Below are 16,756 nucleotides of genomic sequence, written 5' to 3' on the forward strand. Positions count from 1 at the left end.
GCGCCCTCCAATTTTTTTGGTCACTTAAAAGGGGCACTAGAACTTTCAATTTCCGATAGAATGAGCCCTCTTGTGACATTCTAGGACCAACGGCTCGATACGATCTACCCTGGGAAGAAAAAAAACAAACAAATAAACACGCATCCGTGATCTGTCTTTTGGCGAAAAATGCAAAATTCCACATTTTTGTAGATAGGAGCTTAAAATTTATACTGTAGAGTTCTCTGATACACTGAATCTGATTGTGTGCTTTTCGTTAAGATTATATGACTTTTAAAAGGTATTTCCCCTATTTTCTAAAATAAGGCAAATTTTCTCAGGCTCGTAACTTTTGATGGGCAAGTCAAAACTTATTGAAACTCATATATTTAAAATCAGCATTAAAATGCAATTCTTTTGATGTAACTATTGTTATAAAAATTCCGTTTTTTAAAGTTTTGGTTACTATTGAGCCGGGTCGCTCCTTACTAAAGTTCGTTACCACGAACTGTTTGATAAAAAGTTCCATTTTTTCATCCTACTCCAACATCAGAACAGACAACAAAATAGCACTTAAAAAATTAGTCAATTTTATTCCTCTGATAAAAATATATATCACAGTTTCAATTTGCAAACACTTCCAATGTCATCTATAGCAGCTAATACACTTTTCAGTAGCTCACTCTGATATTTGTGGGCTGTTCTATCAATCATTGATTCTTCTTTAACACAGTCATCCCCTCCAAATTCACACACTCTATAATGATGAAGATAACCAACGTCTGGGGGAACTTGCACGGTACCTTTACCCGCCTCAAACTCCCAAATGAAATGATTTCCTGCTTCTTGAATAAAGTTTGGTTTGCATATATATTTTGATCTTTGCTTATGAGGATGCAACTTTTTTCTCCGTTGCGTTTTTATCTGAGTTAATAAATCAATGGGTAAATTAACGCTTGTATCTCGAGGAAATTGCTGGTAGAAAAATCCGTTTTGAAAAGAATAAGCTCCTATTTTTTCTTTTTTACTTTTTGTATGTAAAAAATCTAACATTTCCATATACGTATTATTCATATGAGGTAATATAAACTCGTCAAGGTCTATTAATAATAAATATTCACTTTTAAACATATTTCGATATACACAGTCGTTCAAACTTGCAAATAATCCCTCAGTTCTTATTTGTTTCTGCGAAATTATGTTGAGTTTCCAAGGCAACATAGTCACTTCACCTTTTTTCATGTATTCCCTTAAAATGCAATCAACTTCATGTCCAACAGAGTTATTATAAAATGTAAAATGCGTTACACCTAAGAGCTTATGGAGCTCTAGAAATTCAAGAAGGTTGATGGCCTGATTCCACTCAAAATGAAAAGGTTTTACACAAACTCCCAACAATTCTGATGTTGTTGCTGGTGGATTACGATTCAGAATCGGTAAAATATTACCATTAACTAAAGTCTTAGGGTCAATAGATTCTGTTGAGCTGAAGGATCTTGAAAAAGGTAAAGACCCATTTGAGCTTATAGAAACAAAATCTGGTATTTCATTACTCATGGGACAGTAAATAAAAACAGCACTGTATTTTAAGTTCCAGTTCTCACGTATTACCTTAACATTACTTTGTACCGCCTTCCATTGTGTATCGAAAGTGCTATTCTTTTGAAATCCAAAAAGGCATATTGGTTTTTCTGGGTATTTCGTCTTAGTAGCCCCAATAATTTTTATGGTACTTTTTTTTCTTAAATCGACATAAGCAGAAAAAACATAAAACTTGGCTCTCATCCCCTTTACTGGCTGCCAAGGGCATAAGCCAGTTTCGAGGCAATCACCAATATCGGGAAATTCTAAATCCATTTCGATGCCATCTTGTTCGTTGCTGAGAAAACTACCAAAAAATCCTTTTTTCTCTTCAGAAATAACTCTTTTTCGGAACATCGTACCAGAATCTTGAATATCCGGTTGTATCGACTTTTTATCAACAAGAAATATTTCTAAGGATATCACAGTGCAAAAGATAAAGAAAAAAGCAATTACGAAAAGGAATGATGAATCAATGCCACGATTCCCGACTCGTCGCAGTACGCGGGGAAGAAATCTTTTTCGTGATACCATTTTTCCTAAAAAAAAAAATACAAGGCTTAGTTCTCATTCTTCCTCAATACATGACAAATCAGAAGAGCTTAGTTTACAGTTTTTTTTTTTTTTTTTTTTAGAACTGTCACCCAGTCACTTTGTTCTTATCTTTCGTTTCTTTAGTGGAAAGAACTTCCAGAAACTTTCTTTACCTACTTTATTTGCTTTTTTTCGCTGTTTATTCATAAGGGCCCCCCATACAAATATTTGCAAGAGGGCTAAGGTTTAAAAACAAATCAGCGAGTTTTTAAAACTCAGAGCATAAAACGCAAATGTAGCAAATGTACTTAAAGGATTATATTCGTTATCGAGACATTGGAATATGCGGCATGTGCTTGAAAATGAAACTAAAACGAGCAGAAATTACAATAAATAGCCGAGTCAAACTAAAAAAAGCGAAAATTAACATAAGTAGGGCTGATAATCCCTTTGTCTTCTCAAAACCAGATCACAATTAGAGCTTTACTGAAAAACAACAACAAACTAATGACCTGGGCTTGTCAGTTAAACTGACATATACTGACATTTTTTCGTTAAGGTTTTGATAGGTTTTTTATTTATGAAAATAAGAAAAGTGAAAACTTTTCAAGCGTATATTGTTTTCAGTAAAGCACAAATTGTGTTCTGGTCTTGAGAAGGCGAAGGGGTTATCAGCCGTTCTCAAGTTAATTTTTGCTCGTTTTGAGTTTGACATGGCTATTTATCGTAATTTCTATTCATTTTGAGTTTCATTTGTTTATTGATATTGATTTGTGGAAATTTTACGCTTGGAAGATGATTTGACTTTATTTTTGCTCGTTCTTGTCTTAGTGAGCTTTTTACTTTTTTTGAAAAACTTGTCTCGTTTAAAAAGTTTTTTAAAATAATTTCTGTTCCTTTTTTTGACATAGTCTTCTACGTGGAAAAAATAACATTGTATATTCTTTTGTCTTCTTCTGTAAGAGTCCATAGTATGGGTTGCTATTTGTACCTTGGCGAAACTGTTTCAACAATATTTAATCTTGACATAAACAGTATTTTTGAAATTAATTTTATAGCTTCTGAAGTTGACCTGAAAAATAAAACTTAATATCATTTCCAAAAGATTCTATCTATGCTCTTTGACAACCTGGATACACTCTCACTATTTTTATTTATTGAAATTGCAAGAGCAGAGGTAGTAATAGTAGAATCCCCAAAGTTTAAACTTAATGTCCCCAGACGTTCTCGATATATTGCTGAGGAGTCTTTTTGGCAACCATAAACAAATTGCCTTATCATTTATTTTAAAGCAACAATTAGTTTTAAAACAAATGGGCGACTCGCATTATTGTGGGGGTTAACATGCCTAATATCCCTAAGGAAATAGCTGCTGGACCGTTCTACTATACTGAACAAAACAGCTATCTGAAAATTTTGACTGGATGCTTTTGGAAAATGAATGGGCTTGAGAGAAAGGCCGCTTGACCTCCGATTTCTTGTTACTCTTAAAAAGGGCACCAGATAATCGTGCTGTAATTGAAGTGCAAGGTAGAGGACTTCCCCCTTCATATGTCTTGTAAAAAATTTGAACGAGTAAAAACAAACTAAAAACATTTTAAATGTATTTTGTTTCCAGTAAAGTGCAAATTATGTTTTGGTCTTGAGAAGGCATGGGGGTTGTCAGTCCTACTAATGTTAATTTTTGCTTGTTTTGAGTTTGACTGAGTTATTCATTGTATGATTTAAATAAACGAAACACGTTTACATTAATTTAACTTTTCAGCTTTAATAAATTAAAAATTCTTAAGACTTAAGGAATACATATTAGTATATGTATACTAACCTGACAATCTACAGCTATTTCATTTTCAGTAAAGTGCAAATTATGTATTGGACCCGGAAGGTAACGAACGAGCACATTAGAAACATTACAGGTCAACCGTCCCTCGTCGAGACCATACGAAGGCGCAGGTGGAGCTACCTCGGGCATGTTCTGCGCATGGACGATTCCAGAATTCCCAAGTCTACTTTTTTCTGGTTACCCGAAGGCACCCACCACGGAGGAAGACCCAAATACACTCCATCGTACCTACAACAACGACCTGCGGCACCTTCACGCCTCAATACAGCCAGAGTGGGAAGACATCGTCGTAGCCGCAAGTTTCAGAGACGACTGGAGACTCTTCTTGGACGCCTTGGGCGCCTCTGGAGGCACAGGAGGATCTAAGGTCTAAGGGCAAATTATGTTCTAGTCTTGAGAAAGTATGGGGGTTTTCAACGACATAATTTCCAGATCTTTCAACGACAATAAACAAAGTGACCATCTCAAAATTTCGATTAGATGTGCTTTGTGAATTTAGGGGCATGGGGAGCCTTGTTGCCCTCCAGTCACACTTGACTAATCAAAAGAGCACTAACCCTTTAAATTTCCAACTTTAAAAATCAAATGAACACAAACTATCCTTTATAAGGGGTTGCTGCTACTTCCTCTTTCTTCAGCCATGCTCCTTATGCCACAATTTGTGTTTTTATCTCAAAGCTTCATAAAAAAGGGCCCAAACAAAAGAGAAATGTGAAAAAAATACATATTATTTTACCACAATTCTCCGAGAATCAAAGGTTTAATTAAGTTATTTTTCTATTATGTTGTACGTTTTATGTTCTATGTTTCAGTTTGCATCAGTCTAAATGGAATCAACATACAAAGCACTTCGAATTGCTGTATGGCAGTATTTTTATGCACTCAACAATATTTTTGGGAAAATACTAGTTAAAATTTAGCTTGAAGAGTGAGGTGCAGACCATAAGCGTAATGTACTATGGGGCAAGGATTGCGACTGCCTCCTCTAGATCTCAGTCCCCCAACTTCAGGTCGCCCATCCACCAGCTGAAATTTAGTTTCTGCAAAATAATCTTGTCAAAACTAAGATAAATCTGCATAATTCAAACATCCAGAGAAACAGGTCAGTTTTCTTTATTATATCTTTGCCCTTATAGTATTACATGGTTCACTTTTGATTTTTTCACTGTTATTTTTACTTCATTTAGGAAAACTGGTTTCAAAATTGCCCCCCCCCCACACTCAGTATTTTGAAAAGATTACGCCACTGGTGCGGAGCCATACAAAAAGAACAATTTCTGTATATTTTAAGTTATACTTCGCTTTTTATATTAATTAAAAAAAGATTTTGAAGCCAAAATTTGCTTCTAATTGCAAAAATTTTAAATCCCTTGCAGAAATATGCAAGGGACGAGATAAAGTTTTTTCACCCTGTATACTTAACCAGTCAAGTTAATTTAAGAATCATGTCCTTTAAGCATTCCTTGTATAAGCAGATTGTAAAAGCATATTTAGTTAGTTAAACGAGGCAATTACTCAATTAGCCAGTTATTTTAATTAGTTTGATTACTTTTATAACTTTCAAATCTTAGGATATACCGGTTCCATAGTGGACAAATATTATATTATTGGGTGGCTACCAACTCCGACCGACCAATACGTCATATCTATCATTTGAATCACGCATGAGTTTAGTTTTTGTGGGAGAGGAGTTCGCAAGTCCCACCTATTATTCCCTATGTATAAATTCTCCATTCATACCTAGAATTTAATAAACAAAAGCATTTTGATATGACCCCTAGGATGTTCGTTTTAAGCAGGATTGAAGAGTTGGCAAAAGTATTCTCAAGTAGAATGGTCATACGCAATATGGAAGATAAGCCCTTGTTTTGGCATTAAAGATTGCCTATACTAAACTAGAGCATTGACCCTCATGCATTACCAGTTGCCTGGACATGTATCCAGGGCTGTAGGTGAATGACCTACATATTCCTGTCAGGACTTGATTAGCAAATGTTCGATCTTCACTGAATAAAAACAATGTCCAGTTTTTACTATACTTAATATTCAAGTCACATAAATCTATAAATCAATAAATATTTCGTCCTTTGAAAAGATTGCTTAGTATTGGGCTATGAACTCCATATGAAGTTCAATTTAGTAAAGTCGTATATACTTTAAGCAAAGATACGTCAGCCCTTGTTTACCCACGTTGTGACCTCCAGGCCTCTCTTCCCAAATTTTTTGCCCTTCAAGAAAAATAGCGAAACAAAATGAAAAAACGAAAAATACAAACAAAAGTAAAAATAAAAAATAACAAGGAAATAAAGATGGATTTAAAAATGAAAAAAATAACGAAAGATAAGAAAATTTTAAAAATGAAAAAAAAAACTAAAAGCAAATTTTTAAAAATACTGATAGGTATCGGGGTATGCATAAAGTCGAAGTTAATAAAGTCGTATATATTTTAAGCAATGACACGACAGCCATATGAGGTAAATGATAGAATAAAGCCTATTGAAAAGTATTGCTTTGTCTTGGGGTATGCATAAAGTTGAAATTAATAAAGTCGTATATATTTTCAGCAATGGTAAGTCAGCTCTTGGTTATCCATGTCCCGACCTTCAAGGGGCCCTCAATATTCCCTCCCATAACTGTTTTGCCCCCTCCCCCCAAAAAATAACGAAAAAAAGGAAAAAATTACGAAAAATGAAATTGCGAAAAACAAAAGTAATAAAATATAAAAACGAATTTAAAAATGAACAAAAATAACGAAAGATAAAAACAAATTTAAAAACGAAAAATTACAAAAAATGAATAGTTCAAAAATGAAAAAAAAACAACAAAAAATAAAAACAAGTCTTTAAAAAAAAAATTAAAAAAAGTTTTTAATTGGTATTGGGGTGTGCATAAAGTCAAAATTAATAAAGTCGTATATATTTAAAGTGATGATACGACATCCATATGAGCTAAATAGTAGAGTAAGCCTGTTCAGCCCATGTCCCGATCTCCTAGAGGGCCCTCAATACCCCTTCTTCCAGCTTTTCTGCCCCACCTAAAAAATAACCAAAAAAAAGAAAAATTGCGAAGAATTAAGATAAATCTAAAAATAAAAAAAAATACTGAAACAATAGAAACAAGCTTAAAAAGGAAAAAATGGAAAATATAAACAAATTTGAAAATGAAGATGAAAATGAAAAATAAAAACAAATTTAAAAAAGAAAAAAAATATTAAAAAATAAAACAAAATTGAAAAGTGTTGATTAGTATTGGGGTATGCCTAAAGTCGAAATTAATAAAGTTGTATATATTTTAAGCGATGATACAACAGCGATATAAGGTAAATGATAGAATAAAACCTGTATTGGGGTTTGTAACAATGTCAACATTAATAAAGTCGAGTATATTTTATGTGAGAATACGAAAGCTCTATGAGGAAAATGATATAATAAAGCCTTTTGAAAAATATTACTTAGTATTAGGTTATGCATGAAGTCGAAATTAATAAGGTCGTATGTATTTTAAACGATGATACACAACCCTATAAGGGAAATTATATAATGAAGCCTATTGCTTAGTATTGAGCTATGCAAAAAGTCAAAAGTAATGAGGTAGTATTTATTTTAAGCGATAAAACGACATCCCTATGGGGGAATTGATTGAACTCATAAAATGTTTTTTAATATTTTTACATGCCACTGCCCCAGGGGTACTCTATGGCTGGTCACCGACACTACCTACTTTACTGGATATTTTCAATCAGTATATTTGTATATTGGAATGATACATATTTACATCATAGTTTTTTTAAAGTTGCGATGAAATATTCCAAGAAACTATGTCCAAATGATAAAATTATCGTCATGTTGAATGCCCACAAAGATAAATGTTTGAATTATGAAATAAGCAATAGTGGGGATTTTATTGGGAATGTATGCATGCGTTGTCATGACAGTGAGAGATAAGTTTCTTTGGAGTACTCAAAATATTTAACATTCATGATAGCTGTGTGAGAGTATCATTTCTAGAGATGATAGTGCTCAAAGACATAAAACTAATAGTTGACGATAATAGTTGTTGCTCAAGGTTCTGGTAACATGTTACCTCTTGATAGATCATATTTCCGTCTTTCTGGTATTAGTATTCAAATGAAAGTAAAGGGAAAAAGAAAGACCTACTGCTCCACTAATGTCATAATGCATAACTTGTCTATGTGCCAAAGCTATGTAACAACAATACACTGCATCAACAATGCTAACTGCAAACTATGTAACAACAATGTGGTAATAGACAGTGAAACCGGAAGCAGAATAAAAAGGGCATTGGCAGACAATATAACTACAAGGTATAAAGATGAATTGATGAAAAAATAAAGTGCAGGTGAACATTATTACTTCCATTGATCGTATATCAACAGATATAGTCAATGAATCCCAGCAATACCAATGATGAAATTTGAAACAAGTTTGCGGCTGAACCCATGTTGAAACTCATGTATAACCCCAAAATAGATGTTGAAACTCATGTATAACCCCAAAATAGAATAAGTGTCACGTCAAAAGAAAAAATAATGAAGTATATTATGAAATGGATTCGAAGCATTCATTTTATTTTTATGATATTATTCTACATGTTGTTATTTCAATAAAAATATTTTATGTATTACTTTGATACATCTCCATAATTTTTTTAAGGTATAATAGCAAATCGAACGTTTTAGAATGCTTATTAACAAGACGGATATGTAAGAAAAGGATTTTTCAGACATAGACACTACTCTCAGATACTTTTGAAAGTTAGAGACATATGAAGTGGGAATTTATCAAGATTTGGTTAAACACAGACGCTACTATCAGCTTATAAGTGATAGACTAGAGTCTGAAAAATGAAATAGGTTTTTACCATAGTCTGAGAGTGAGGAATCGAATTTTTTTTTTTTTTATAGAGATAGGGGCATAAGAACTGGGAATTTATCAAGATTCGATCAAAGAGAGATACTACTATCAATTCACAAGTGGTATACTAGAGTCTATAATAGATGAATTAGACTTTTACTTAAGTCTGATAGGGATGAACCGGACTCTTTTTAGAGTTAGAGACATCCGAAGCAAGAATTTATCAAGATTCTGTCAAACACATGCACTACTATCAGATCACCATCGGTATACTTGAGTCAGAAAGAGATGAATTAGCTTTTTATAATAGTCTGAGAGAGATTGATCGGATTCTTTTTAGAGGTAGAGACACATGAATTTGAAATTTATCAAGATTCAGTCAAACACAGACACTACTACTAGCTCACAAGTGATATATTAGAGTCGGAAATAAAAGAAATAATTTATTACCTTAGCCTGAGAAAGATGAGTCGATTTTGTTTATAATTAGAGGTACATGGAGTGAGAATTTTTCAAGATTCATTCTAACGCAGACATTACCATCAGCTTGCTAATGGTATACTAAAGGATGAAATAGCTGAATTAGGTTTTTAGTAAAGTCTGAGAGAGATGAAAAGGATCCTTTTTAGAGTTAGACTCTAGCATAGCACTTGTCAGCTGATAGTAGTGTCTGTTTTTTTACTGAATCTTGATAAATTCCCACTTCATATATCGCTAACTCTAAAACAGAACTCGATTCATCTCTCTCAGACGATGGTAAAAACCTAATTCACCTATTTTAGACTCTATTATACCACATTTGAGCTGACAGCAGTGTCTGTGTTCGACTGAATCTTGATAAATTACTGCTTCATGTGTCTCTAACTCTAAAAAGATTCGACTCATTTCTCTATGACTTTGGTAAAAACCTAGTTCATCTATTTCAGAATCCAGTTTACATCTTATGATCTGATAGAAGTGTCTGTGTTTGACTGAATTTTGATAAATTCCCACTTCATATGTGTCTAACTCTAAAAAGAGTTCAACTCATCTCTCTCGGACTCAAAAAACCTAATTCATCTATTTTAGACTCTAGAATACCACTTGTGATCTGGCAGAAGTGTCTGTATTTGACTGAATGTTGATAAATTCCCATTTCATATATATCTAACTCTAAAAGGAATCCGATTCGTTTCTCTCAGACTTTGGTAAAAAAAATAATCAAATTCATCTATTTCAGACTCTAGTATACCACTTGTGAGATGATAATAGAGTCTGTGTTTGACTGAATCTTGATAAAATCCCACTTCAAAGGTCTACGTACATAGACCTAAGTGCATGACCAACTGCCCAGAAAGGTATCCAATGCTTTTGGCTGAATGAGCTGTATATTCTTGCCAGGACTTGATTAGTGAATATTTGATCTTCACTGAATAATAGCAATGTCAATTTACTATAATAATCAATATTCAAACCATGAAAGTTATACAAACACATTTTTTGTCTTTTGAAAATAGTGCATAGTATTTGGGTATGCATAAATACGAAATAAATAATTTCGTATGTATTTTAAGCAATGATACGCAAGTCCTTAGTCATCCATGTCCCAACCTCCAAAAGGACCCTCAATATGCCTCTCCCCAGACTTTTTTGCCCCCCTCAAAAAAACAAATAACGAAAAAAATACAAATGAAAAGAAAGAAAAATTAAAACAGATTTCAAAATAAAAAAGAACAAAAAAAAAGAAAAGAAATAAGAGAAAACGAAAGATAAAAACAAAATTAAAAATGAAATAAATAACGAAAAATAAAACAAATTTAAATGAAAAAATGAAAATAAAAACAAATTTGGAAAAGTATCGTATAGCATTAGAGTATGCATAAAGTCGAAATTAATAAAATTGTATACATTTTAGGCGACGATACGAAAGCCCTACGAGGGAAATTATATAATAAAGCCTTTTGAAACTATTCCTTAGCATCTAGGTATAAATAAAATCAAAATTAATCAAGTCGTATATATTTTAAGCGATGATACGACAGTCCTCTGATGGAAATGATACAATAAAGCTTTTTGAACATTATTGCTTAGTATTGGGGTACGCCTAAAGTCAGAATTAATAAAGTTTTACAAATTTTAAGTGATGATATGACAAACCAATGAGGGAAATTATATGGCAAAGCCTATTGAAGACTTCTGATTTGTATTGGGCTATGCATAAAGTCGAAATTATTAAAGTCGTATATACTTTAAGCGATGGTACGACAACCCTATGGGGGAAATGAATGGACTGGTGAACACAGTTTTTTGGATTTTTTTATGCGGCTGCCCCATTGGTACTCCATGGCTGGTCATCGACACTACCTAGTTTATTGTATGTTTTCAATCAGTATTTTTGTACATTGAATGATACACAATTGTGTCATTTTTACAAGAAAAAATGGAGATTAATTATTCCGAGAAAGTATGTGTACATGATATAGTTATCGCTGTGTTGAATTCTAACAAATTAAAATATTTGAGCTCTGCAACAAGCAAAAGTGGGGATCTTATTGGAGACGTGTGCATGCTTTGTCATGACAGTGAGAGATCAAATTGCTTTGAGATACCAAAATTATTCAACATTAATGATGTTGGATATGTGAGAGCATCATTTCCAGAGATGACAGTGCTCAAAGAGAATGCAAACATAAAAATAAAAGTGGATGATGAGGGTCAAGTTCTAACTCATAGTTCTGTTAATATGTTTCCTTTTGGCAGATCCTTTTGACTTCTTTCTGATATTAGTATTTAAATGAAAGAAAAGGGAAAAAGAAAGGTCATTTGCTGCACTAATGTGTATATCTTGTCTGTGTGATAAAACTGCAAACTCTGTGAAAAGTATTTGGTAATTGACAGTGAAATCGAAATCAGAATAAAAAGGGCATTGGCAAACCATATAACAACGGGGTATAAAGATGGACTGATGAAAAAACGAAGCACATGTGAACATTATTACTGCCGTTGATCACATACCAACAGATATAGTCAATGAATCACACTAATACCAATGATGAAATGTGTAATGCGATGTAGCTGAAACCATGTTAATACTTGTGAATAATCCCAAAATAGAATAAGTGTAAAGTCAATAGAAAACACAATGATGTATATTATAGAATGGATTCAAAACATTCATTTTTATTTTTATGATCATATTCTACGTTTTGTTATTTCAATAGAAATATTTTATTCATTATTTCGTTATATTTGCATTATTTTCAGGGTATGCTAGCAAATCGAATGATTTAGAATTCTTATTAAATAGTCCAAAACATAAGAAAAGAAACCTAATGACCTAATAACCTTGATAAATTTACTTCTTGTGTCTATAACTCTAAAAAAAGAATTCGATTCATCTCCCTCAGTCTATAATAAAAATCTAATTTACCTATTTCAGACTCTAGTATACCATTTGTGAGCTGATAGTAGTGTCTGTGTTTGACTGATCTTGATAAATTCCCGCATCATATGTCTCGAAATCTAAAACCGAATTCGATTTTACTCCCCCAGACTTTGGTAAATACCTAATTCATCTATTTCCGACTCTACAAAACAACTTGTGATCTGATAGTAGTTTCTGTGTTTGACTGAGTTTTTACAAATTCCCAATTAATATGTCTGTAAATCTATAGAGAATCCGATTTAGCTCTCTCAGACTTTGTTAAAAAACCTAATTTATCTATTACAGACTCTAGCATAACACTTGTACTCCTACAGTAATATCTGTGTTAGACCAAATTTTGATAAATTCCCACTTGATATGTCTCTAGCTCTTAAGAAAATCTGATTCATCTGTTTCAGACTTTGGTAAAAACGCTAATTCACTTATTTAAGACTATATTAGACTACTTGTGAGCTGATAGTAGTGTCTGTGTTTGACTAAATCTTGATAAATTCCAAATAAATATGTCACTAACCCTAAAAAGAATCCATTTCATCTCTCTCGGATTTTTGACAAAAACCAAATTCATCTAGTTCAGCCTCTATAATACCACTTGTGAACTGATAGTAGTGTCTGTGTTTGACTACATTTTGATAAGTTCCCGGCTAATATATCTCCAACTCGAAAAAGAATTCGATTTATCTCTTACAAAATATGGCAAAAACCTAATGCATCTATTTCAGACTCTAGTATATCACTTGTGAACTGCTATTAGTGTCTGTGTCTGGATGAATCTTGATATATTCCCACTTCATATGTCTCTAACTCTACACAGAATCCGACACATCTCTCTAAGCCTTTAATAGAAACCTTATTCATCCATTTCAGACTCTAGTATACCACTTGTAAGCTGTGAGACACTCATGAGTGTCAGTGTTTGACTGAATCTTGATAAATTTCCAGTTGATATGTCGCTAACTCTAAGAAAAATTTGATTGATCTGTCTTAAAATATGATCAAAACCTCACTCATCTATTTCAGACTCTAGTATATAACTACTGAGATGATAGCAGCGTCTGTATTTGACTGAATCTCGATAAATTCCCGCCTCACATGTCTCTAACTTTAAAACAAATCCGATTCATTGGTGTGTGACTGAATCATGATAAATTCCCACTTCATGTGTCTCTAACTCTATAAGGGATCGGCTTCATCTCTCTGAGACTTTGGTAAAGACCCAATTTATCTATTTCTGACTCAGATAAACCTTTTCTTACATCTCTAACTTTTTAATAAACATTCTAAAACGTTTGATTTGCTAGCATACTCTAAAACTAATGTACATAACGAAGTAATGCATAAAATATTTCTATTAAAATAAAAACATAGAATATCATCTCAAAAATAAAACGAATGCTTTGAATCCATTCCATGATATGTTTCCTTATGTTTCCTCTGACATGACACTTATTGATTTTGGGGTCATACACGAGTTTGAGCATGGTTTCAGCTACAATCGCATTTCACATTTAATCATTGGTATTAACTGTATCTGTTGGTTTTCAAAATTTGCTTTTCTTTGTATTCATTTATAAATTTGTTTTTATTTTTGTTATTTTTTTATTTTCAAATTTGTTTTATGTTTCGTTATTTTTTCATTTTTAAATTTTTTCTTTTATTTTTTCGTTATTTATTTCATATTTATTTTCTCAATTATTTTTTGGGGGAGAGGGGACAAAACGTTGGCAGAGGAGTATGGCAGGTTGTTAACGTTGGCAGGTTGAGACATGGATGAACAAGGGCTGACGTATCATTGCTTAAAATATATAAAGCTTTACTATTTTCTGACTTATGCATACCCCAATACTAAGCAACATTTTTGAAGACAAAAATTTATCCATATAATTGTCCTGAATTGAATATTAAGTAATATAATGACTGGACATTGAAATATTCAGTGAAGATCTTATATTTGCTAATCATGTTCTGACAGGAATATGTAGGTCATTCACCCGAAAGCGTCGGATGCCTGTCTGGGCAGCTAATCATGTATACAGGTCAATGCTTTAGTTTAATATAGGCAATCTTTAGTGTCCAAATAAGGGTGTATCTTCCGAATTACATATTGCCCTATTACTTTTCCCAACTCTTTAATTGGTTCGTTAATTACTCTGAATATTGATTAAATAGAAACTTTTTGGTTGTGCATTGAATTTTCGGTTCCATAGCGGGCAAATACTAAATCATTGGGTGGCAACCAGCTCCAACCAGCCAATAAGTCATATTTATCATTTGAATGGCGTCTGAATTTAATTTTGGGGGGAGGGGAGTGCGCAAGTCCCACCTGTATTTCCCTATGCTGAAATTGTTCATTGATATCTAAAATTTTATAAACGAAAAAACTGTAACATGACACCTAGGATGTTCGTTTTAAGCAGGATTGAAGAGGTGGCGGAAGTTTTGTCCAACTCTTAAATTGAGGTGGCGGAAGTTTTGTCCAACTCTTAAATTGGCTTTTTAATTACTCTGAACCTGAAGACGGTTTAAATAGAAACCTTTGTATGTAAATTGAATTTTCGTTTCTGTAGTGGGCAAATACTAAATCATTGAGTGGCTACCATCTCTGACCAACCAATAAGTCATATTTAGCATTTGAAATCACCCCTAAGCTTTATTTTGTGTGAGGAATAAATTACACAAGTCCGACTTGTCATTCCCTATGTGCAAATTTCCATTGATATCTAGAATCTAATAGATGAAAAAAAACATTGACATGATCTCTGAGATACTCGTCTAAAGCAGGATTGAAGCGCAGGCAAAAGTATTTTCTAACTCCTAAATTGGCTTTTAGTTATACTGAATTTGAAGATGGCTCGAATAGAAACCTTTTGGCTGCATGTTCAGCATAGGTGAATTCCAAGATTGATTCACTATGCAAAGAGTAAAGGTTAAGTAAAGTAAAATAATCGATTGTACGGATTATTTAAGATTTTGGTACTTGTCTATTAAATAAAACACACTCGAGAAGTGAAGAAGGTCATTTATGAACTATTAAATTGGGGCTTCGGCGTCGGCTTACCGTCTCAAAGACAAAGAAAAGTTCATTGTTAACATGATTCTTGACCTAGTTCATTTTAGTTCTTTATTAACGCGATTCTTGAGGAAAACGGTTAGATTGCTTTGACTATTGATATAATATAGCGTCTCACCATGGATGTTTAAATTAAGATTTGGGGGTTGCCAAGGACCGAAGAACAGGCAATTATATTTTCTCAGGATGAGGGGTTGTTGCCTAAAACAAAACACCGCGTCAATGGACACACCATTACTTTGTACTCTTAAGAAAAGCAATATTTTTGGAAGAGTAACGCTGTGTTCTGGGAGCATATTTCTAAGTTCTAGTTTTCACAATTTTGCTAATCAAGTATTCTATTTTCATCATATTTTGTTTCAGTTCATTAGCATTAACCAAAATTCACTTCTCGAGTGTGTTTTATACAACAAGTACCAATATTTCCATAGCTTTTTCAAAGAAGAAACATCCCATACTTTAAAAAAGACAAAGCTATAAATTTTTCAATATAATAACTGTTTTTACATACCTCGGTTTAATTTACTCAGAAGGGCAAAAACTGCAAGTAGCACGACCAGGGAAAAAGAAAATTGGGTGAAGATAAAATAAAAATTGAAGAGCAACTTATATTATCTAAACACATTTTTTTTCATTTTTATTGATCAACAAGAGGAAGTTGTAAAAAATTAAGTTAAGTTTTGTGTTAAAAAATAAGTGGTATCGATTGGGGGGCGAGCAGGCACCCGCGTGTTTATTTGTCTCCTACTTTGATTTTGAAAAGTACCTTTTTTGGTGACTGTTTCATTGAAAATACCTTTTTGGCATTCTTTTTGAAAAGTCGCAATTTTAAAAAACACATGCACCGCCTAAATTTTTCTGAATTAACGCCATTGAAAGAAATCACGTAAGACATAGGACGCACACAAAAGTTGGCGTGTAATAGAAGAAAAAATGACCGGTCTGTAATAGAAGAATAAATGGCGTGTAATAGAAAAAAAGAATAAATGGTCGATCCTTCAAGCCTTTGCCAGAAAAGATAATCCTAACAAGACAAAATTAAAACTGACTAAGATGTGCTTTTGGAGGATTCCACAACTTAATCTATAATATCAAAATCTGAAGGTGTCAAATATCGCTTTAATGATCATCTAAAGATCGACATTCAAATTAAAAAAACAACGGCACATCGATATCCAGGAATATCACCTAAGACTAACACCAATTAAGACTGATTTATTTGATCAAATGAAGTGTCTCATTAATATACATATTGCCAGACGTAAAAGGGAATTTGAGCCTTTTGTAATTGGTCCAACACCCGGCATTGGCGCTATATTTCCCATATTATTTCTGTATCAAATTGTTTGCACGGAAATTTTCGCACGATAAATAGCCTGAAAAAAATACTTCCGTCGTTCATTTTTGTAGTTGTGATACATGTAACAGGAAAAAAAAAATAATCTCCATTC

The 16,756-nt window shown here is 32.9% G+C and overlaps 1 protein-coding gene across 1 annotated transcript in view; it reads right to left on the minus strand.

Annotated features, from left to right (window-relative positions):
• Window positions 1-552: 552 nt before the first annotated feature.
• LOC136039858 (uncharacterized) overlaps window positions 553-16,756 on the minus strand; it is a 38,055-nt gene continuing 21,851 nt past the window's right edge. The window contains exon 3 of the mRNA XM_065723796.1: window positions 553-2,099. Within this exon, the coding sequence (XP_065579868.1) occupies window positions 595-2,099 (1,505 nt within the window). The 3' untranslated portion in view covers window positions 553-594. The remainder of the gene's footprint in view (window positions 2,100-16,756) is intronic.

This window comes from Artemia franciscana, chromosome 20 (assembly GCF_032884065.1).
Source record: "Artemia franciscana chromosome 20, ASM3288406v1, whole genome shotgun sequence".
Lineage (NCBI taxonomy): Eukaryota > Metazoa > Arthropoda > Branchiopoda > Anostraca > Artemiidae > Artemia > Artemia franciscana.